At 34.2% G+C, this 24,088-nt stretch overlaps 4 protein-coding genes across 4 annotated transcripts; 1 reads left to right on the plus strand and 3 right to left on the minus strand.

Annotated features, from left to right (window-relative positions):
* Window positions 1-3,617: 3,617 nt before the first annotated feature.
* On the minus strand, window positions 3,618-4,415 carry KY384_005279 (uncharacterized protein; the record flags this gene model as incomplete). The annotated part of the gene is made up of 1 exon (XM_044813780.1): window positions 3,618-4,415. The coding sequence occupies one exon, from the start codon at window positions 4,413-4,415 to the stop codon at window positions 3,618-3,620; it is 798 nt and encodes a 265-aa protein (XP_044669081.1).
* Window positions 4,416-4,881: 466 nt separating this feature from the next.
* Window positions 4,882-6,494, minus strand: KY384_005280 (uncharacterized protein; the record flags this gene model as incomplete). Its single annotated transcript, XM_044813781.1, has 3 exons — window positions 4,882-5,196; window positions 5,240-5,704; window positions 5,757-6,494. The coding sequence occupies 3 exons, from the start codon at window positions 6,492-6,494 to the stop codon at window positions 4,882-4,884; spliced, it is 1,518 nt and encodes a 505-aa protein (XP_044669082.1).
* Window positions 6,495-8,366: 1,872 nt separating this feature from the next.
* KY384_005281 (uncharacterized protein) lies at window positions 8,367-8,727 on the minus strand (the record flags this gene model as incomplete). The annotated part of the gene is made up of 2 exons (XM_044813782.1): window positions 8,367-8,578; window positions 8,628-8,727. 2 exons carry the CDS (start codon window positions 8,725-8,727, stop codon window positions 8,367-8,369), a joined length of 312 nt encoding a protein of 103 aa, XP_044669083.1.
* Window positions 8,728-9,631: 904 nt separating this feature from the next.
* KY384_005282 (uncharacterized protein) lies at window positions 9,632-10,778 on the plus strand (the record flags this gene model as incomplete). Its single annotated transcript, XM_044813783.1, has 3 exons — window positions 9,632-10,166; window positions 10,216-10,386; window positions 10,666-10,778. 3 exons carry the CDS (start codon window positions 9,632-9,634, stop codon window positions 10,776-10,778), a joined length of 819 nt encoding a protein of 272 aa, XP_044669084.1.
* Window positions 10,779-24,088: the final 13,310 nt, after the last annotated feature.

The raw sequence follows: 24,088 nt of genomic DNA on the forward strand, positions 1-24,088 counted from the left end.
ACTCACTCTGAAAGTCCATAGTCTAGCCGCCAAGACCGTCAAGGCTCTTCATATAAAGGAGGAGCCCTGCCCATGTAATAAAGCGTCGACAGCCACTCCACTGGTACCGGCAACTGCGTTAGATCGGTAAGCTAGATTGTGTCTACCGCCAAAGGTGAGTCTACTCTTCTTTTTCTTTCAATCTTTCGCCGACCAGTATTAGTCCTCGGCATCGAAGTACCTCTACGCCATTCCACTCAAAATGAAATGAATCTCTTTGAGCTGACAATTACTCCTAGATTCCGCGTCGTGATTAGGAGGGCTATTGTCATAACAAAATCCATAACGGATAGAGAAAATGACGACGAGTTTAGGGGAATCTGGTTTCTGCAAAAACAGTCAATGTGAATATGCCAACAATGAGCACCGGTACAGAGTTTGTAAGGCGTACGGATGCAATGTGCGATGGAAGCGTTGTCAAGTCGCTGGCAGATGTAACGGTGTGTATTATAGAATCTGTAAGAAATGTGAAGTACATCCCGGTGCAGAGCTAGACTGGTGACGTGATACGCCCATAATTGCGGGGAAATAGGGAGTTTTATAGCTGTATTGTTTTACGCTATATACATAATTGAGTTCAAAACACTTTACCGTCTAAGGACAAAATAGTAAACCGACAATGCACTCCCTAGTGGGCACGGAGGTTAGCTAACTCCGTGGGTGGCCTCGAACCTTTTCTTACCGCTCTTAGCGAGCTCATTTCGGGTATTTTATGCAATTGTTTCAAAGGACAATAATTAGCTAATTATGCCTATTAATAAGAACCTTCCCATCTACAAATCGAGCGGGTCTTTAGTTTTTTACCTAGGTGATAGGATTTGCCCTTCAATAGCCTAATTCGAAAATGCTATAAGAGTAGGCTATAAGCTTTAAAGTTCTTTAGCATTGGATACTAGGAATAATTTGAGCCTTCTATGTACTGCTAATTGTCTAACAGATCTCCTATAGCATATTCCTACTTTCTATACCTAATATTTAAAGGCGTTTTCGATCTTTAATAAACCCTTTCCGTAAGTTAAGTTCGCTCTAGAATAGATAACGACAACTAATAAGACTTATAATTAACTTGTAAAACAAACTTATTACTACCTAATTCTTAGGATTTTAGAACCTATAGCTTATAAATTTCTAGATCCTTTAGAGGCACGCTTATATTGGCCTAGGATTGGAGCGGACTATACTTATTATCTATTTTACTTTATCTTTAGTTAGATATATATTTTCTCCTATAGATAGGTTAAAATACTTTAAGATATTAGGGAAGAGGTCCTTCTCCAACAGAGTAAAGAACTAAATTATTAAAATTTCTAGGAAGTGGTTGCCGGTCCCTATTAACAAGCTATTATTATCTATAGCGGAAATACCTTCTATATACTATAGTCTCTAGCTGCGTCTAATGCAGCACTATAGTATACTTAAAAGTTATCTATTTACTAGAATAGCATACTAATATAGGGCTCTTAGGACCTAGTTTCTAGAAGTCTCACTTAACTTGTTTTTTGCTTTCGATATCTTTGTCAACTATTATAAGTTAGAAGGTATTGCCTATAAATATATTGCTGCGCTAGCTATAGTCCTAACGCTTCTAGAGCGTAATAATTCTCTATTTATGCTTTTATACTTAAAAACACCCCTAAGATTTAATACTATATAAGGCTAGAAAGATAATTACTATAAGAGTTTATTTAATTGTTTTAGTAGCTGCATAACTTTAAGTTATAGTTTTGAAGGGATAGACTCGCTTTTCTATAGTGTTTTCTTTGAGCCTATAGTCCCTTGCAACTTCGTTCAAGCTTACTTATTAGGAGTTATAAAAGCAATCGAGCTATTATAGAGCAATCTGCGGATCCTCGCACTACTAATAGCTAAAAAATGCCTAAAGGTCTCCTTATTATAGCTAGCAACGATCTAGAATAGCTAAGTAAGCTATATTCTAAAATCTACTATAGGAGGTCTACTACTAATTAGTCTTCTAGCTGCTTCTTAGATAGAGATTATCTAATTATTTCTCTAAGCAAGATATCTTTCAATTACTAATCGATATAACGCTATATTACGCGCCCGCGAATATAGTATAGCTTATTTTGTTTAGCCTAATATTATGATTCCCTTCACACCTTTGCTACTATTCGGTGAGATAGCTATGTCTAATCTTAGCCTTAAAGTCAAAATGCATTTAAATTATAACCATAGACCTTTTCTATATAGTATAAGTTAGATATTAGAAACTAGCGAAGAATTACTAGATTAAAGAGGTTTAAAGTTAGTTACTTAACTAAGTATTTATTTAACGCCTATAGATTGTATAGAATATGTTAAGGGACTTCTGTAGAAGTAAGTCGCATTAAATGATATTAGAGGCTGTTGACTGATTCCTATAAGTGAGGCATATAGAGAGGCTAATATTGTGTCCTGTGATGCTAGTTTCAATCTCTTCAATTAGTATAGAAATAACGAAGGGGGTTTGTAGCTCGCTGAAGGTTTCGAGGACGTTGATGCCGTTAGGAGAAACAATTCATATCCATGGGTCAAGAATGATTCGGACGAAGATAAAGTTTTAGAAAGTAGAGATTCTGAGAATACAGTCAATCGGGACAGCATTAAGAGATAGCGAGATAGTATAGGCCAATGAGGCGGAGAGAAACACGACTTTCGAAACAGTCGTTGTTTAAGGTTGTCTTTCACATCCAAGCATCGGTGGGTGAGATGATGATACAGGATATGCATTTTTCGATAAGAAGTCGCTTGGAACAAATTTGGACACGAGGGAACAAGCCATGTAGAAGGCTGAAGCTCCTGAGCAGGGGCCTTGTTTTGACATTTGACCCGTTATCGCCAGTAGGCAGATCACGTGACTCAAGCTTGGCGTGATCACTATCAAACACGTGACCCTATACCTCTACGAAAGTGTTGCAACTTCTTGTACGATATCCAGCATGATACTTAGTTAATGGTATTTATATACATGTTCTACTATACGGTTCTTTAGCAAGCTTACGTACCATTGTCACAGCTAATTACGTGGCTCCAACATTGTATTCGTCACCAACATAACTGGTGTACTATTCCGGGCTTGGCTGGCCGCTTACTAGTCGAGCCATGGCTGCTCCGCAACAGAAAGGTCTATGTGAGAATAAGGCTCTTCATAACGTCTGTAGGTGTATGGACATATACACTCCTTTTGTGATGCTCCTAGGATCCAGCAAAATTTAAGGGAGGTCGGACATCCAAGGCACTAATAACTGTAACCGAGGTCGACACACTTTTCAGCCTCGGGATTGAGGAATGCAATTTTTAAGAGGATGTGTTCGTCAGGGGATATTTGATGCCAATCTAGCAGGTCAGAGAACGTCCCTTTACTGCGTGGAGCTAAGCAAGATAAGTAATATTGTTGATTATGATTATAAGCCGCAAATTCTGCTGTCACCTGTGACCTGTCTCTTCCTATTTTCAATCTGGCTGATGTATCAACTATCTAACAAGCCTTACACGTCGTTCGAATGCTTCCATATTAAACTTATGTGGCAGCGATGAAGGCCAATATCAAAGTGCCTTACCAAAGTACCGGGCAGATAGGGCTAGGTGAGGAAAGTATGACCTGTTGCCGTCCTAGGTTGAGTACCGTTTATGCAATTCTTCCAGCTCTTCAATTCCATGAAATGATGTTGGTACCTTCGGTTGATCTCACGCATTTCTTCCGTCTTCACCTGACGATCGCTTCGGGCGCTTCTGATTGTGCTGGGTCCAGGCTTGCAACTTCCTTCATCTTGACTGTCTCGGTGAATCATCCCTTTCCATTCCCTTCCCTCATGCTTCTCAGGTATACCGTCTATACTCTCAGCTTCCTTCTCCTTTTTATTGGTTTGATCTGGCTGATTCCTTGTTCTAGGCGTTTGATTCTTGCTCAAAAACTTGCCGCCAGGCCCTCTGGGTCGTCTAGCTGCATGCCTATGTCGACTCTCGTGCATGTATGGTTTGCGGCCTCTTGGCATACTACCCGAAAACTCGTTGAGTCGCTGTCTTGCATCGCGCCGTTTCAATTTCCGATTGAATTGTTTGGCATTGACATAGACCGGAGTGTCATCAGAAACCTGAGAAACCTCTTCGCGAGATTGAAGCTCAGAATGGAGAATCGTTGCAGTTGGCGGATATGGAGGATGAGCCATCCAGCCCGAAGGCGGGGCCTGAGAGGGCGGACCTGACGGTGGATATTGAGTAGCCTGTTGCATTGGCGGAAGCGAAGGTTCTTGGGCGAAATGGTTTCGCCACGCATAGGAACCAGCATAGTTGATGGATTCGGCGGAAGGCATCGCAGAGTTGTCGGATGAAGTTCGCGCAAGGTGGTCCTGAAGCGCGACGTTCACGTCCAGGAGCATATGGGATGTCGAGCTTGGAATAGAGGAGGGTCGTTCTTGGAAGCATCCTCCTTCCGGTTTGGTTGAAACATGGATTTTATCCATCCCAGCAAAACGAAAAAGAACGTGGTAGCTTTGTTGCAAGCACTGGACGTGTCTACACGATGAAAGGTTAGAAAATGTTTGGTCTGTCCGATTGTTGATTTCTCACGAAATCACGCCCCTAGTGCTACGAGAGTTCCTGGGAGACGTGACGACTTTACAACTAAAAAGGCCTATTTAAGAAGCAGAACAAGGAATGATCAGCATTGGCGCATCCTACATAAATTGATCATCTAGGCTACCGCAGACTTTCGCCGCTGCAGCATCTTCTACGCCATGATCTGCCGTCTTCGAACATACCTAGTGAATCCGGGTTCTAGCGATACTACGAAGGCTGCTCTCCTATGTACAAAACCTACAACTTTCCAAACCAAAGATGCTTCCATTACAAGGCTCTGCGCGTGTAAGCCACAAAGTTGCGCAGGGCGCCAGGTCTGTGTACAGACTGAGCGAATGCCGCTTCCATGTTGTAGGACACAAAGGAGAATGCCTCAATCGGATCTAACCGTTCAGCATTCGTGTACTGGGTGAGATAGGGGGTTAGGAAGGGAAGTCCCGGACGTCTCCTCATTTCAGCGCGGAAGACCATGTAGTTACCATTGGGGTTGATGAGGCTGTAGTGCGGAGAGTCGGCACCTGCTTGCTTCTGGCCGTGCACAATGGCAGCTAGGCGGTGCCAGTTACGATAGCAACGTAAACCCTTGAATCATAGTCAGCAAAGGCAATCTGTATCCATGAGTTACTCTCACATGCGCGATTTCGTTGACACGATAGTTCAAGCGGGGATATGCTTTGCAGCACTCAGCAATCGCATCACGAAAGGAACACCAATTGTTGAGCAGGTGGATCGATTGTGATCCACTGTTTTTCAAGGCTTTAGGGCACACAAGGTCAAAATCCTGCATGTCGGAAATGGTCATCTCCCTTGCATAATCAATAGCGGGAGTAGAGATCAAAGCATTGAATGTGTCCACCTCAATTCTAAATCGCGGCCATGTGGTAGGTAACGCCTGTTTGTAGGTGTAATCGAAGCGCTCTGTCAGTATTTGGAGTCTAGTGAGTATTGCGCCGAGGGATATAGTCTCATCTTCTGCAAAGGTTCTGAGTGGTTCACATATCGGCTCAAGGTTAAAATACGCAGGGTATTCAGGTGGCAACAGACCGTTCAGGACCGCTTGATGAGCCAGTGCGCTTCGGTTTCGCAATTTCTGTTGTAGTCAGCAAAGCGACTGAGAGAGAGTTAAGACCGAGAGGGCCTACCTCTTCCACGTGAATAAACTTTTTTCTTTGGGTGGGAAACTCGCGTAGATAGCAGCGTATTTTGAGGCTGAAGCATCTATGCTGGACAAAGAGGTGTTCTATCGATTTCTCCATCCACCCTATAGCATATTTCAGACAATTTTCGATCCGAATATTTCTGAACAACCAATGGCTTTCTTGCTCAATACCGATGGCGATCTGCTCAGCATCCATAGCTACTGTGTCGCGCGGTTCCCAGTTCGAGCTGACATCAAGGAAAGTACGATCGGACTCCGCCAGTTCCACTATCTTATTCACCTTATGTTCTCTCTCAGTGTTTACCTGGGGCCTGTCCATGAAAACGGTGAGAATGTCATCCAGCCTGAATGTCCAAACATGTTGCAAGTTATGGTGGAGGGAGCTTTCGTCTCCATACAAGCCGAACCGTAGGAGGAGTTGTATTAGTTGGAGATCACCAGAGCAGAGAATCTTTTTCGCTTCCGCCCTCCACCAAGACGGCTGTTGATTTAGGGTTAGTGAAGCCAGATCGTGCTGAGGGACAGCTCTCCGAAGCTGTGGGAGGTGGGTCTGTTGGTCCAAGGCCTCTACATAAGTCGGTGGGGCTTGTGGCTCTTCTTGGCCTTCAATTGATGGATCACCAAGCCAGCCATTCCCCGTGCCTGCTGGGAAATTATTGAGGCTTTCAGCTTCCGTTGAATTGTTGGAAAGGTCTCGAATGGATTGACGTTGCAAATCCATAGATGCTAGGCTATGAAGGGGCAAATGACTGTGAATCCGAGATGGGCGATGCGCAACACCAGGCAGCAAAACTGGACTGGTCACGAGTAATAAACGTGTCTGTGGTAAGAGAATACGTATACTCTTCAAAGAAAGCCGGAGAAGAGGAAGCGAACGAGATGATTATATCTTACTGATTTCTCAAGCTGCATCCGTGTTGACGCGTTGATGATGGCGGCTGCATGATCAATCATTTGATACTTCGCCGTGACTATCAAGTGCGTCAACGTGATAGCAGCTCAGCCAAGCTATAAAAACTGGCGTGATCGATAGATCTTGAGTCAAGAGCTTCTCCACTAGTCACAAGCCACAAGTCAACTCCACGCTCTGGTTGGCTCCACAGCGATGCGCTCTCCAATTGTAGGAGCAAGGAGCTACCCACAGTTCGTCGATCCTGGCAGTCCAGAGGTTTGAGTATTCAATCTCTAATCCCAACTTGGTGTTCACATGGCTGGCGCTTTCCGAATCCGTAAAAGCGCAAACTTTATTGCCACTTATTTGCCAGTCATTTGAGTGTCAACTGCCAGCCGCGTTTCGGACCAACGTACGATGAATTATGGCGGAGTGAAAGCCCACAGGCTTGAGGGATGGTCTTTGGACATGGGCTTCTGTGCCACGATAAAGAGCAAGCTTTTCCATCGTCAGTTCATTTGGTTCTTCATTAGAAATTTAATCTGGAGAGCTCATATCCTGTCCCACCAGTGTCTGGATGTTCATATGAGTCCACTGTACAATGGATTCGGCCCATAGTAAGTCAGTGACAATATTTTCCAGGTAGTGAGAATAAGATTCGCGCAGATTCCACCCCCAAAGCCACTACAAACGTCGTTCCAGGATATCGATGTTTAACCGACGGCGCAAGCATGTACCTTGCCTCTTGGCGGCTTACAGATTGGGATACTGAATTCGTTCCGAGCGAATTTTCTTTGCCACGCCGGTGTATTCAGTCAACACCGGTTTGCAGGAGTGTGGTCATTTAAAATCCAGATCTTTCACACTTTGATTTCTTCCATTTTGTTTCTCAATTTGGGCCTGTGTATATCGCACGATCGACCCCAGCGGCTGCGTGGGTGACTTATCTCTCAAAGGAGGACACTAACCGATGCTTTGAGGAATTTGTTGATAAAGGGTACCGCGCGGCAATCATTGTGGTAGGTGCCCAATTGATAGAGAACGTCGGTGACTAAACGGTATATAGGGAGGCATTTCGCTGCCAGTTTATTGTCGTGAGGCTTCCGTCGATCTTGGTGTTTGGAACAATGAACATTGATTTGCGGTGAAGACGGAGTCTTGAATGCTTTCACTCACGAAATTGAGCATTCAGGCGTTTGCCTCCCTTGTGTACTAGTTTACCATTAGGTAGAGGGTAATGGGTCACGTGTTTGATAGTGATTACACCAAGCTTCCATCACGTGATCTGCCTACTACCCCTTGCACCGGCTCAAAATAGCCGCTTGGCAGACAGGGGTAATGATTGGATCGGAGAGGCCCTAATCGTAGTATTAATCAGCAATACTCACTAGTTAAGCAAAAGATAACCTGACCAACTAGTCCCCTGTAAATGCCAAGCGGCTTTTTTGAACCGTAGCAGGGGATAATAGGTCAAATGCCAAAAACAAGGCCTGCTATATATCATCCACTCTGTGTCGGCTATGCTCCTTAAATACTCCTTTACAGGACTCGTGGGTGTACTCACTCAGAGGCCCCCTCCAATACTAAAAGCCATTACGGAACGGCCAAAGGGTAGATAGACAAATCCTCATTGCTTAGTACTTAGATCTTTCATCAACACATCATATTGCTCCTACTTCATCCCCACAAACTATATTGCTCTCACGAGGCTGGCGACTGCTGAACGTCGCTCGCACTTATTGAACCCTTCGGCGCTTGGTCCATCTGCGTCTTGACCTTTGACCTCTCGTAGTATCTGTTGAGGTACGGCTTTAGAGCTTTTGCATAATGCTCGAAACCAAGCACATCTATCGCCTCGAGCACATCGTTGCCGGCTATAGTTTTCCTCTTTTGGGAGTCCCCTATTTCTGCGGCTAGCCGCTATGTCAGAAACATGCTATAACGTCTGCTTCTTTGCCAGACCTTCGCTAGTAACGAACGAAATAAACTCGGTGGCGCACTCCTGCATGGCTTCTTTGGCCTCCTTACTGATTTTAGCCTCGTGGGGGAGCACTTGGCTCATGATTCGAGCAACTAAGTTGACCACCGTACATCAGCATTTATAAAAGCGCTGGTAATCACCATTGCCAAAGAGAAAGCACATCGCGGACGAACCGTTGGCAAACGGAAGTTGATTTTGAAGATCGAAAACTATATTCGAGTTTAGTCGTATTCTCCATTTAATAGCAGGGTGAGTCTCACATGCCTTCTTCGGACATTGCTTAGAAGAATCGCTATAGTTTTTTGAAATTAATAGCAAAACACGCGCCACAAAATTTGGACCAAAGTTTGGTGATTCTCCAGAATAGGGGAAAAGCAAGCAGGAAAGATTACAAATGTGCAGCGAACGAAATAAAGATATATTGCAAGCTGGGAATGGCACCGGGTGTTGATTTGCCAACATGAAAGCGTTATAGTGGAGTGGAGCCGTGTGATAGCAACTCCTAAAGAAACATTTACCCACACTCCATTTGAATCACAAAGCACAGGCCATTTTAGCGTTTGGCTGTCAAGGACGGTTCGCTACCCGCAAATACGGCAGTAAGTAGTCGATTTACTGATGTCAGGGGTTTAATTATAGAAAGTGCACCCCATAACTCAACTCTGTCTTCCCATTTTGATGGCTTGGCATGGAGAAAGAGCCGGAGCATTAAATGTTAACAAGTCTGAAAATTTATCGCATACTTGTTTTGTCTTCTTAGCAGGGATCTCTTTCTAATTCTGTCACCTGATTTCATACTAAACCGACTTGGAGATCTATCCAAACGTTGCACCTCCTTGTCGGCGTAAATCAATACTGTATGAGGTTTAGTTCTGGTTACGTAATGCCTGTCAGCTGCTCATCAATTTCCCCTCAACTCCCCATCAGCTTTCAGTTCAGCAGCTGTTAATTACACAAACTTCAAGCGAACGATCAACCTTTGATGATGGACTCGACGAGCATTATTCTCCGTACCGCAGAAGGCGATTTCTGTCCTCCCAAAATAGATTACGGGGAGATAAGCGAAGCCCAGCTGGAGGCGCTTGTTCAAAAAACCCGCGATGCAACGCTAGAGCTCGAAGCAGAGCTCGAGAAGCGTCACAACGCGACATCTGCTGCTCCGTCAAACCTGATCAAAGAATGCGAGAACAAGCTTCATAATTGCCTTCAGTATCTCAAAATTCACGGCCGTCTCGATGCGAGATCTGCCAAGTCAGTCGAACTGGCCGTCAGCCTTCTTCCGACTAAGCAGACAGTTCGTGGCGCTAGAGTCTACCGGGATTTCTTGAACGACGTAATACGCCACTGTGGTCATGGACTTGCTTTACTGTGTGCTGCCAGCCTTGGTAAGCAGAACATTGTGGCTATGAACGCGCAGGCTAGAACCAGCCTCATTTCCCATATCAGAAGCAAGAAGGTGTCTCTTTATTCTCCGGACCTGGAAACCCTCGCCAAACAACATAATCTGCCAATTGGAACCGGTACGCTATGCATTTCTTACACGTGGCCAAAAGCTGACCAGGTTGGCAGGTACTGAGCTTGGCAGTCTGGCAGAACGGCCAACAAAACGGGTGCGCGAAGATCAGCCCACAGCAGCTGCAGGTCATGTTCAGACAGAAAAGACAAACGAACAAGCACATGCCAGGACAGAAAGAGAACGTGATGATACATCTGTACCGGCTGACTCTAATCGAGTTGGTGGTATGTCATACTTTCTAGCATAATTGAAGACTTTTAAGCTTATGCAAATCCAAGGACACATTGAAGGTATTCCTCAAACCTTAACGGATATCCGGGAAATTCATAGAGCAGGAACGGATGCTCAATTTTCGAGAGTGCAAACAAGTAGGCGTAAGCAAAAGCTTTCATTACGCGCAAGACACCACTAAACTATGTACTATAGAAATTCAGTTCATGTTCTTGAAAGCACCCATCAGTCAAATACCACTCTTGAGCAATCTCATTCTAGATGCAATTCAGAACAGCCGTCAGTGGAAAAAGGAAAGGCAGCTAGGAGAATCGACGACAGACTGTCTGATGACAATGGTCCCCACAGACCCAGAGCAGGATATCTCTATCTCTTTGTGGGTTAGTCATAGGGAGGGACTTCAAATGAACGAGATGATTATGCTTCAGCGGACGTGGTCAGCCTGGCATAGCCATTAATCACTTCAACCTCAAAACCCTTTGGGACAGATATCTTCTAGTCCACGGTCGTGTTTGGATATTCCCGAGTACCCCCCTTGGAGTCAGGATTAAACACCACAATCTATTCTCCTCTTCCTATTATTTATCTGTCGTGATCTTCTTTAGTAAATCGATGGCTGGGTAGATATTCCTCTCTTCCTGCAAGTGCTGTATCTCCACGCTATATTTAATGCCTAAGTTAGATTCAGATACGTGCTAAAGGATTAAAATGAAATCACACACCTTTCTGGGCATGATCGACGACTTATGGCGAGTTGCGAAAGGCGTCCGTGCAAAAAGCCACCTATCCCATGTTAATATGAGCCCTCCATGCCCTCAAGTAGATCCTCACAACGCCTTTACCAACAGGAGCAAATCGTAGTTTAAGCTATAGGTCAAATTTTCTCAATAGCCTAGTATGTCCGGTAGATGACACTTGTTGCTTCGTTTGTAAACGTTGATAAAAAGACAGTTATTATATTCGTTCCCAAATAGGCAGACAGTAAATCGTGAGCTCAAGTATCGGGATAAATGTAGCAATAAGGAGCTACAGGAACCGGCTATAGATTAATAATAGCCGTATGCGAGGACGCGAAGCCCGCAGGAAGACAAGTGCCTAGCGGAGAGAGAGATATGTTGCGAACTTAAGTGACATGCCTATCGCCTATTCGGCACAATTAAGCTTTACGGACTGCAAGGCGGATCAAATAAACTTAGCCTATACTCACCTCATCTATAAAACATTCAATTTGCTTTAAGGGGAAGTGGCGGAGTGAGGTCGAGTCTTATAACGTGAGGAGCAATCTGTGTATTTAAAGAGGGTTTTCTAGCGAAATAAAGGAGATAGAGCAAATTTAAAAGCGTACAGCGCAAGAAGACATAGAAGTAAATGTGCTTTAAGAAGGGTAGATATTAATACCCAATAGATTTTAAGGAATATCCCTTAACTAGGTAGGACTAGCATTATTAGCGGGTCTTAGCCGAGCTAGATAAGCGACTTGTTACCGGTAATAGGCGCCTAAATAATTAGGCGGCTTTTTAAAACCTTGGCTTTAGTTTTCACTAAATTCTTATAAAAATATATTTCTTAGCATTTATTACTAGTGCATAGGCCTACCTAAGACCAACGCATAATACTATTACTTGCCGGCTGCTAGCGCGATACATAGAGAAATAGGTAGGACTAGGCTATATATTGTCTAAAAGGGAGATTCTCTTTATATATATAGAAATAGAACTTTTTCAAATATATATATATAAGCTTAAACCTCTCCTATTCTTAATAATTTATATAAATACTATTTATTCCAAATCCTCTCTAGCGGGTATATTAGCTATAATATTATCGAATACTTTAATAATATAGTTATATAAATCCTCTAATAAATATAAGGGATTTCTAATAAGCAAACTATTCTTATAAAGGGAATAAAATACTATATATCTTTTTATATAATAGCTTAATAGAATTAAAGGCCTATAGGTAATACTTATATAAGGAGTAAGTATCTCACCTACATAATATAAGTTAGCTATATAGATTATAAATTAAAATAGCTTAAGTTATACTAACCTTACTTATAAGTTATTATACTATATTAAGGGGAAGAGTAAGGTTGACTTCGCAAATATAAGAGGTAGGGCAGTCTACACCTTTGAGAGGCTCTTTTGCATAGAAAAGAGAATAAGAGTAGGGTAAAAAGCATATAGTATATATTAAGCTAGAAGTAAATATAATTAATAGGCCTAAATATTAATACCTAATAGCTATCCTTTAATATAGGGTTAGATAAGTGTAATTAGCGAGCCTAGCTAAAATAGATAATAATACTGCAGTAATATGCACTAGATAGCAGATAGAAGTTAAGTAGAAACTAGGTTATATTATTTTATTAATTAAGGTATAAATAATTATTAAAAGATTATAAGCAATTTAGTAAACCTTTAGTAAAGCTTTATATTATATAGTATTTTAAATACTTACCTTAGCCTTACTAATTTAGGGCTAGTAGAAAGTTAGTATAAAGGGCGCCTATAGAAAGTACTAGTAAGTTATAAGAGAGACTTTTATAGAACAAGTGCCTAATTATTATAAAGTATCTAGCTATAAGAGAGTACCTAGCCTCTATATAATTTCCTATTATAGTAAGATATCTAGTTATTAAAAAGAAAATTTTATTAGAATATTAGGGAATTAGAAAGGGAAAATACTTCTATATATTTATAAAACCTATAGGGACTTTATTATACTGCGTTCCATCTAAACGCTAAGCTAACTAGTATAAGATATCTAATGTTTACTACTTCTACTAGCTAACACCTTATTACTATAACCCTTAGGCTAGTTATACTTATTGCTCTTCTATATCCGCCTTATTTGCCTTCTTAGTAGAAACTAAAATCACCCCCCTAAACTTTCTCCTTTAGGTCTAGTCTCTACTATTGTTAGCGCCACTCTATTAATACTAGTTAGCTAACAATTAATATTAGAAAGGCTTTTAACTAGAGTCGCTTACCCTGCCCTATCTATAACCCTATATATTACCTATATTATCTAGCCTAATACCTTCGCTCTTATTACTACTCTTTTACTAGCTATATAATGTGCCTTAGCTTACTCCCTACTTTAGAATTCTGCTTTCTAAATCCTACTTTTTACTATTATAGCTATTGCTAATATAAGTTACTAATCCAATCCCTTTCCTAAATACTTAATTATAGCTTCTTAGTGCCTATACTTAACCTCCTCTATAGCTAATAAGGAAATAGTACTAATAGAATCCTAGTAATACGCTAGCTATACCTAGTATTGTACTAGTAATAATATTGAAGCTATAATAGTAGAAGTTAGAATATTATATAGATAAAATATAGACTATAAAACTAACTAGGATAAGAGGAAAGATAAGTAAGTATATTAGAGGTACTGTGGCTTCATTATATATATTTAAGTATTTTCTATTGCTATTAGCTTTACTAGCATTTAATACTTATAAATTAAGTACTTAATCCTACCTATTTATAAAGCTTTAATAGTTAAGGAATAGAATAGTAATTATAAACTTTATATAGATAAAAAGAGCTAAATAGGTCAAGCCTATAAAAGAGACTATATAATAAGTTTTAGCTACTAAAAAATATAAACTAGTTAGTAGCTAACTTATATAAGGAATAACTACTTAGAAAGCTTCTAAATCTATTATCTAGTACTAATCTAAGGTTTTAATATATAGTCTATGAAATTAGCTTAATACCTTTATTAACTTAATTACTAATACTGCTAATAGTACTATTAAAGCTCTTTATAAAGTCTAGGTTATATTAAGTAAGAAGATCTAGTTATAGTCTATTAATTATATTCTTAGTATTATTTATAATAATAAAAATAATAGTAAGTAAAACTATAAGACTTATTTAACCTATATTCTATTCCTAGAGCTTATAATATAATAATATATCTCTTAAGATAGATTTGCCTATTGCAAGACTAAAACTAATAAACATTATAATAATAAAGATAATTACTACTAGGATAACTAGCCTTAGGATAATAAGCAAATCTATAGATATTTTCTTATTTAAGATATATAGGAAGGAAATGTTAGGGTCTATAATATTAAAGGGACACCTATTAAGTATAATAGCTAAGAATATAGTATTAACTATAGCGATAGCTCTACTATATTATAAGTAGAATAAAAGGAGTTATAAGCGACTTACTAGAGGCTTTCTACTTATATTATTATAATTTAATTAATTATATATAAGAGTACTAAATGTTTAGAAAAACAACCTGCAGATCCTAGTCTAGACACTATATTATATTCTATTATAAGAGGAGGGTTATAAGTTAGAAATTATAATAATTTTAAAATATAATTTATATAAAGAAATAAAAGATAAGCTAAGAAGAGCTAGCAACATTATCTATATAATAGCGGCATTTTATATAAAGCTAATTATATAATATTATTTCGCTTTATAATTAATTAAGTTACTTTCCTTAACTTTTTATTATAATAAGAGTTAGCTAACTATAAAATATTATAATTATTTAAAATATTTAATTATTTAAAATATTTAATTATTTAAAATATTTAATTATTTAAAATATTTAATTATTATAGACCTGCTAGTAAGGAACTAATATAAGAGCAAAAGTAGAAGGAATCTAGCGCAAAACTTGCAATAAGAATAGAATTTCATATACTTATCTACTCCTACTTTTTACTATCCTCTATAGTATCCTTAAATACTTTAAGGATAGGCTTATATAAGTCCTTAGGGTCTTTCTTAGTTCTAGTATTAAGCCTACCCTTCTCCTTATATAGAAATAGTATACCTTATAGCAATTTATATAAAGGCTTAATATATTTAAATACTAGTAGGAACTCCTTTAAAACCTTATTAAACCCTTTATCCTTAGCTTTTATTATATTAGTAAGTTTATCCTATACAATATCCTTAAAAGTACTAGCTTTAGGTTAGCTGCTTAGATTCTTATAGAGATCCCACCCTCGTTAAGTATAAAAAATTTAGTATATCTATTTACCTCTACTTTTTACTTCTATTATATCCTTAAGTACTTTAATTATTTTACTACTAGATCTTAATCCTCTTGCTCTTCTTTATTAGATGTGGCAGGTCTAAGGCTACTAATAACTTATAAACTATTTTGCTTATTATATCTTTCTAGTTATAATTGGAATTTAAAGTATAGGTTTTTTCTATATATATCTTAAATCTATAGCTAGCCTAAACTCTATAATTAAATCTAGACTTCCCTATAGACTAGTATATTTAACATATTATTGCCTCACTAAATCTAGGATATCTAAGGTGAGTTCTGCGCTAATGTTCTAACCTATAAAATGCTACGAAAAGTCTATTACTATAAACGAATTTAGCTATAGTTAGGTTGCGAAGAATCTAGCTCTTAGTCTTAGAATAATAATTATCTATCTTCCCCCTAAGAGCAAATAAATACACTTAAGTATATAATGATTTTAGAAGATATCTAGCTTCATTATATATAGTATAGGGAAACCGCTATAATTAAGAATACTTTAAATAAAATCTATAGTTAGGCTCTTCTAGTAAAGGGCGACATAGTATCTTATAAAGCTTTACTTTAGAATTAACTTCTTAAAATCGACCCTTTACTATATTAAATAAATTTCCTAGCCTTAGGTAGATACTATTATCTAGATCTATTTTAGAATTGTTTAGACCTTTATTAACTATATTTTCCTCTTCTATTGTTAGGAAGCCTACTAGTAAATCGTTAGGTTTATACTTGTCGCCTAAATAGATAATTCTTTTACTAGCCTAAGGACTTATAAACTTAGTAATTTTTTGCTAGAAAAATAGCTAGCCAATTCTCTAGAGTTGTTTCAAAACTAGACTAAGACGAAAATAGGATAGTAAGTCTAGGCTATAAAAGATTATTAGAATTAGCTTGTTAGGGATTACTACTAGATATAGTTAGGTTTAGTATAGTGACTTTAGATCTTTTTTAATTACTAAAGGTTTAATCCCTAATTCGTTAACTAGGTGCGCTATTGCATAGGATAATTGCGCTAGACTTAGCTTAACTAGCACTATAAGAAGGTCTATAAGGCAGTTGGCTTCTTTATTAAATAAAAACTTAATAAGCTTACTATAGCCTAGAAACTAGGTAATATCCACTAAGACAATATACTAATATTAACTTATAGTAAGTACCTTAAAGGATAATTTTAAGGTAAAATTAGTAAAAAATATAATTAAACTTATTTTGTTATAATTTTAAAAGGGAAAGTTTTTAATAATTAATTTGTTTTCAAAACTAAAAGAAGGGATAATCGCCTATAGAGGTTAGTGCTTAGTTGTGCGCTTTAATACCTAGCCCTTCTAAGTTAAGGACAGTAAAAGGTAGGACTTCTATACTACTATAGCAGGGTAGAAGCACTCGGAGAGAAATTTAAGGTTAGTAAGTTAGCTATAAATACTATATAAAGGACAATAATATATAGCTACAAACTAATATTTATTATTGCGCCTATATAGGGATCTATATATAGGTAGAAAATAAATTAATTATAACTATAAAAGAGAAAATAACTAGTTTATCTAGTACTAGTTTTAATTTAAAAAAACATTAAAACTTTAGTACTATATATTAAAACTTAATATAGGCTATAATATAAAATATACTCTAAGAATAAATAAGATATACCCTAAAACCAATAGAAATCTAAACGCTAAGCTATAGTAGTAATTAAAGACTTAATAAAAAGCTTACTAAAAACTACTTTTTTCCTTTTTATAAAATCTACTTACTTAGATTCCTATCTAAAGGGCAATATTTGCTATAATATTATTAAATACTTTAATAATAGGATTATATAGCTTTTTAAAAGTACCTAGTAGGGTTTTTTTAAAAAGCGCTCTATTTTCTAGAAAAGGGAAAAAAATACCTTATATCTTTTTATATAATAGCTTTATATAGTTAAAGGCTATTAGAAATTTATTTAATAATTTCTTAAATCTATTAATATTTATAGTATACTTTTTTCTTCTAGTAATTACTTTAAAGCTGCTTAAATACTATTATATTAGGATATTTTCTTTAAGCTAGTTAGTAGCAAAATAAAAAAATCTTTTCTTTTAAATATAATAGGTAAGAATCTATAGAAGTATATAAAAAAATAACTTAAAATTATATTAATAAGTATAATTAGTATTATATAATACTTTAATAGCTATAAATTCTATTATACCTATTTAATATTATATATTACTATATCTATTATTAAGCTTTTTTATAAGATTTAAATTAATAAGTATTCCTATAAAATTACTAGTTTTCTTTATTTTTATAATTATAATATTATTCTCTAAAATATCCCTATATAAAATATTTCCTTTTAGATATAAAAATTAATATACTTTAATTATATTTTAAAAAGTAGTAAGTAAGCCTTTAATAGCTAATAAGACTAATAAGTCTAGCTTTTTAGACTATTACTTCTAGATAAACTTGCTTAGCGTTTAACTTGCTAGTATAATTATTAGATATCTAAATATATAGTTACTATACTTATCCTTATTAAACTTATATAAGCTAATAGCTAGCCTACCTAATTTTTATAATATTTTATATTGTTAGCTAAATTTAGATTTCTAGCTATCTAACCTAGATATTTTCTAACTACCCTACTTATTTCTAAGGCGCTTTTACTTTAATAAAGTCTTTAAGATACTAAGATTTTATATAAAGCTAAAAGACTAACTTAGCTATATCTAAGAAAAAGATATTATAGTACTTACAGTACTATCTTAAAATTAATATAGAAATAGAAATATTAATCTACTATATAGTTTACTAATACTAGTAATATATTAATATTTTATAAATTTAATAATACCTTTTATTCCCTTTTTATATACTAGCTAGAAATAATTTACTTTAAGTAGCTGCTTATTAAATATCTATAAAAACTTAATAATATTTACTTTATTACTATTATAGAAGTAGGTTATACTTTAATATATAATTATATATTACTTAATAAATAGCGCTTTATTTAGCTATATTTTATTCTTAATCTTTATTATATTTTTACTAATAATAATAAACTAGCCTATATTATCTAGCTTAGTAAATATATTTAACCCTAGCTTTTTATTATTTATTATAGTATACCCTACAATAGCTTAGATAAATTTCTTAAGTTTTTTATATATATTAAATTCCTTTAAGCTATATAGCTTAAAGCGATTAAAAACCTATAATTCTATAGTAGTTTTATATAAGAAGAAGCTATAAATAAAGCGGCAAATAAGCTAAATAGTATAGATATTATATATATACTTTATAAGCTATAGTAAAAGCAGTTTTAAGTTCTACTTTAACTACTTAAGCTTTCTAATAATATATATATCTTTTAAATTATATTTCCTATTATTTTTAATATTTTGTCTTTTTATAAATATATTTAATTAATGCTATATCTTGCTATTAGTAAGGTTATTAATACTTTCTATTATATAGAAAATACTATATAAATTTAAGAGATATTTATCCTTAAAATAAGATAGCTAGTCCTATATAGTATCCTTATTTAATAAATTAGGAAAATTAGTCTATTACTTGCCTCTATATTCCTTCTTTACTATATTATAGATAGCCTTACTTTTATAAGTCTAATACTATCCCTTAAAGTATTTTTTAAAAAAACTATTAATATTATAATATATATACCTTTTTATCTTATAGAATATTACTAACTTAATAATCCTCTAAGTCTATTTACTACTTTAAAAGGATAAGGATAATATTATAATAAAAGTACTATTAAAGGAAGGAAGAATACTTATATAAGGGGTTATTTTAAAGATAGTAATAATAAAGTTAAAGATAGTATTCTAGATATTAATATTAAGGGCTTTTTTAATAATAAGGTATAATAGTATATAATAGTATTTATAATTATAGTAGCTACTTTAAATAAGTCTAAAAAGCTTTAATAGCTTAGTAGCTATATTATTGTTTCTAATTTTTAAATAAAGGTTATAAGCAACTTTATAACCTATTAGAGTAAGTAGAAGTTTTAATATTGCCTTTTATAGTTTATAATTAGAACTATTAGTAGCGCTATTAAATAAGAGGGAACCTAGCTTATAGCTCTACTCTATTTTTTAAAGTAGCTTTTATAAATAGTTAAGAAAGATATCTAAAAGATATTCTATAATAATATTATAATTACTTTACAATAAGTTAGCTATCTTAAAGTATAAGGCGCAAGGCCTAGGCTATATTAAAGTTAGTATTTTATTTAAAAGCTATTATATAATACTATAAAATATTAATAGGTTTAAAGTTAATAATAAGGAGGCTAAAGAGGTAAAGAAGGCAAAAATATAATCCTATATTAACCTCTAAGATAACTAATATACTATTAAGTATAATTAATAAATTTTAGCGCTATACTAGGCAATAAGCTAGCTCAACTTTAAGCTAAGAAACCCTAAATATTAAGCTAATTATATATTATATTAAGCTTTTAAAATATAGTTCTAGGTATTTTAATAATAACTATAATATTCGAGCTCTAATACTAGCCTCTTCCTCTAATCCCTTATCTAGGGTATAGAGTTTCCTTATATAAGTAACCCTTTTTATCTACTATAGTATTTAACTATTATATAAGGAATATATAGCTAATATTTACTATAGTTATCTATAGAGTCCTTCCCTTCTTATTCTTCTATTAGTAGCTGCATTCAACATTAATAATAGGCAAATATTATACTAAGGACAACTTTACTGCATAGGGTATTATAGGCCTTAGAGGTTTAAATTTCTTATAAGTCCTTTCTTTAATACTCTTAGCTAGAAACTTTATATACTAATAATTTAATATAGTATAGCCTATATTATAGACTAGATCTACTATATCTATTAATAATAAGTCTTTCTATAGACTTAGGGATTTTATAATAGATATAGCCTATATATCTTTAATAGCTTAATATTATAATACTCTATTTTAACTATTAGTTTAGAGCCTTAAATACGTACTATAAAGTACTTATATAGTCTATATATATTATATAAGGTCCTTACCCTATTAGGGCTATAATATTATTCTAGTATTTCTGCCTAGTTATAGATATAGTAATAGCCCCTATAGTATAGCTCTCCCTTGCCTCTTCTTTGTATTAGTGTTAGTAAAACCGCCTAAACTCTTCCTTTAGTTAGTAAAATAATAAGGCTCTTAATCTAAATTATTAGGACTAGAATTATAGTTCTACTAGTTATATTTCCTTTATACTACTAGAGCTTACTATTACTTATATATTATATCCTTTATTAGCGCCATTAACTCTAATACACAAGACTACTGCCTAATTATATTATTATAATCTAAAAGTAATAGTAAAGAGCTAGGTATAGGCCTTAATTCTTATATTTAATAAGTGTAAAGGATATAATAGTATATAAACTTTAAGGTATATTCGCTACCTTCTACAATCTTTTAACTATATTAGCAGTTAGAAAAGGTAGATAAAAGCAGATTATTATACCTTATTTAACAATATCTTAAGATTAGAAATTTTAAGGTATTATTTTATATAGCCCCTATAAGGATAGCTATTTAATAGGCTATTCTTTGGAAATATCTTATATACTTTCTCTGCCTATTCCTAGTTAGAATTAATACTATTCCGCTAATTATTAAGTATTAGTGTCTAGTATAAGGCAATAGCTAATATTAATAGTAGATAAGAGTAATTAGGCTAATATAGGTAAGTAGGCATAGATTAAGAATTTAATTCCTACTATAGTAGTAGAGGGTTAATAATAATAAAAGATGCCTAGCTATATTATAGTAGACTAGATATATCTAGTCTTAAATATAACGCTAGATTAGGCAATACTAGAGAAGCTTAGGAAATTATAATAGTATTATAGGAGTTGTTAGAAAGAGAAGGGTTAGCGTAGTTATTGTTTATAAGGTATGGAGTGGAATTCATAGTACTCAACTCTTATTATAAGGCTTAGTTTCTCTTAGTAAAGGTTGTTAGTAAAAATCCCTCCTTGCCTAAGAAGAAGAATCTTTATTTAATACAATTAAGGCTAGTAAAATTACACTCTATTAAGATAACTATATTCTAGATGTTTAAGCCCTAGCCACCGCCGCTACATATAATAAGAAGGGGCTTAATAAGGGAGGGATAGTAGAGTAGGCAAGACTATTCTTAATAATAATAATATCTCTAATTATCTTTTTTCTTTATTATTATATTTAATACTATTTCCCTAGTTTCCTTAAGGATTACCTCTATACCTATATCCTGCTAATTCTAGTAGTAGAGTCGATAAGGAGGCTTAGCGTTTTCTAAAGGAATTCTTTAGGGGCAGTATTACCCTCTTTAATGTTTAGGCTCAAAGGCTTAAGAGATCTACTAGAAATATATAGTTATAGGATTCCTATATATAGGGGATTAATAATTTGCAATAAAGTAAAGCTAGCAATAGCCTTATTGAAATAGGCTTCTTTAATAACTAATTATTGTTTATAATTTATATAATTTAACTTTTTATATTTATAGATAATCTATACTTAGACTATACTTATATTTAACTATTTCTATCCTATATTTAGGTTCTTTTAATATTAATAGCTATATTTACTTCCTTCTTAGCTTATAATAATAGAGCCTCCTAAAGTATATATCCGCTATTAGAGTAATCCCTTATACTAAGTAGCAACTAACTACTAGATTATAAATATATAGTTTATTAAGTAATTTATTCTCTTACTTATATAGAGTTTTTAACTTCTATAATCTTATATTTCGCTTAAAGCTATTCTAAATAATATATTACTTTTAACTACTTTTCTTTATTTCTATAGTAATAAGTATAAAGTTGCTTATACTATTCTTATTAATAAAGTATATCTTCTAGCCAACTTTTAGTAAATTAATCTTAGGATTATTTATTAAGTATTTTATAAAAACTTTATATATTACAACTATAATATCCTTTTTTTCTATATTTTTTAGTTATTTAACTAAGTTTTTTAGCTTCCTATAAAGACTCTTTATATACTCCTTTACTACTTTATTATCTATAGAGTATAAACCTTCCTTTAAATACTAATCTTATCCTAAGCTCTTAAAGTCTAGTTAGGGAAAAATCTTTTCTAATATATAATAACTAGATCTAGTATTATAGGGAAGTGCGCTTTACTCTTATAAATCTAGATCTATTACAAGCTTTACGCTATTTTTAATACTACTTCTAGAACTAAAGTTAAAGTAGTATTAATTAAAAATATATAGAAATATAGCTAATATAGTTTAAATAACCTATTAAAGGGGAGAAGTAAGAATAATTATAACCTATAATAAATAATAAAATATATAGTTAAGTTGGGCAGCTTATTAGAAACTAAGCGAAGTTAAAATTAGGTTAAGTTTAGAGAAGTCTCTAGAAATATTATAGATAGATTTAATATAATAAATAATATAAATTTAGGAAGCTATTTAATTTTACCCTCTTCTAGTACTAAAAACTTAAAATTTAGTAAGTAGTAGGGTTAGATACCTTACAAAGATTATGTAATAAAAGTTAGTAGGTTAGAGAAATAAAATAGCTAATCCCACTTTACTATATATAATAATTAAAATATATATTCCTATACCTCTCTCCTACCGCATCGCTTTATAGTATAATCTATTTCACTAGAGCTCTTTCCTAAGTAATTGCAAAAATCTTATTTACTAGCTTATAGATATTTATACCTATACTTAGAATTTCAGCTTTACTGCTTTTAAAGGCCCTCTAGTGCATTTCCAAATTTTATATTAGAGGCTTATTAAGGGAAGAAGTAGAAAATAAAAATAGGTTAATAAGTAGATAGTATATTAGATTTTATTCCTCTTCTAAGTAGTAAAGGTTCTTGTATAGCTAGAGGTATTAAGACAACTTATTAATTTAAGGAAATAGATAGATTTATCTAGAACATATAAGCTAATAATTAGATTTAGTATTAGGAACTCTTTACTATATACTAAGGTCTCCTTAGGCCTAGGAATATAAAGATAATCTTCTATTTTATATTATTATATATAGGTTTTATCCCTACCTTACTTATATTCCTTATATAGAGGTTTATAGTCCTATAATCCCCTTTCTATATATTTAATATCCTATAGAGTAGCTTATAAGAACTTATTAGTCTAATTTATAGTCTTTCTAGTGCAATAAGGATATTTGCGCTTTCAATTAGTATCTAACACATAAATAAGGTTTTTCTAGTAGTAGTTTATACTATTCTTTCTAGCTTAAATATATTAACTATTAGTATTATAGTATTAGCAGCTATATAGCTAGTAGAAAAGGCTATTAAAGATAAGCTTAGCTATATTTTAATTATACTTAGGGCTTGCGTAGGTCTATACTATAATATATTATAATATTTCCTACTCCTTATATTGCTTAGTAGTCTTACTACTATAATTTAAGATAGTTAAATAAGCTAGAAGATTAGTAAGTTAAAGGTAAAATTTAAATAAAAAAAATATAATATAAAGGACGTTGTAGAGGGAGCTAGTATAACTAAAAATATACTACTTAAGGAGATAGTAGAGAGCTAGAGTAGTGTTTAGAAAAGGCGTACTATAAAGCCTCTAAACTAGGCCTATTCTATAGAAGCTCTTC

This window comes from Bacidia gigantensis, assembly GCF_019456465.1.
Source record: "Bacidia gigantensis strain McMullin 20006 chromosome Unknown contig_245, whole genome shotgun sequence".
In the NCBI taxonomy this organism is placed as follows: domain Eukaryota; kingdom Fungi; phylum Ascomycota; class Lecanoromycetes; order Lecanorales; family Ramalinaceae; genus Bacidia; species Bacidia gigantensis.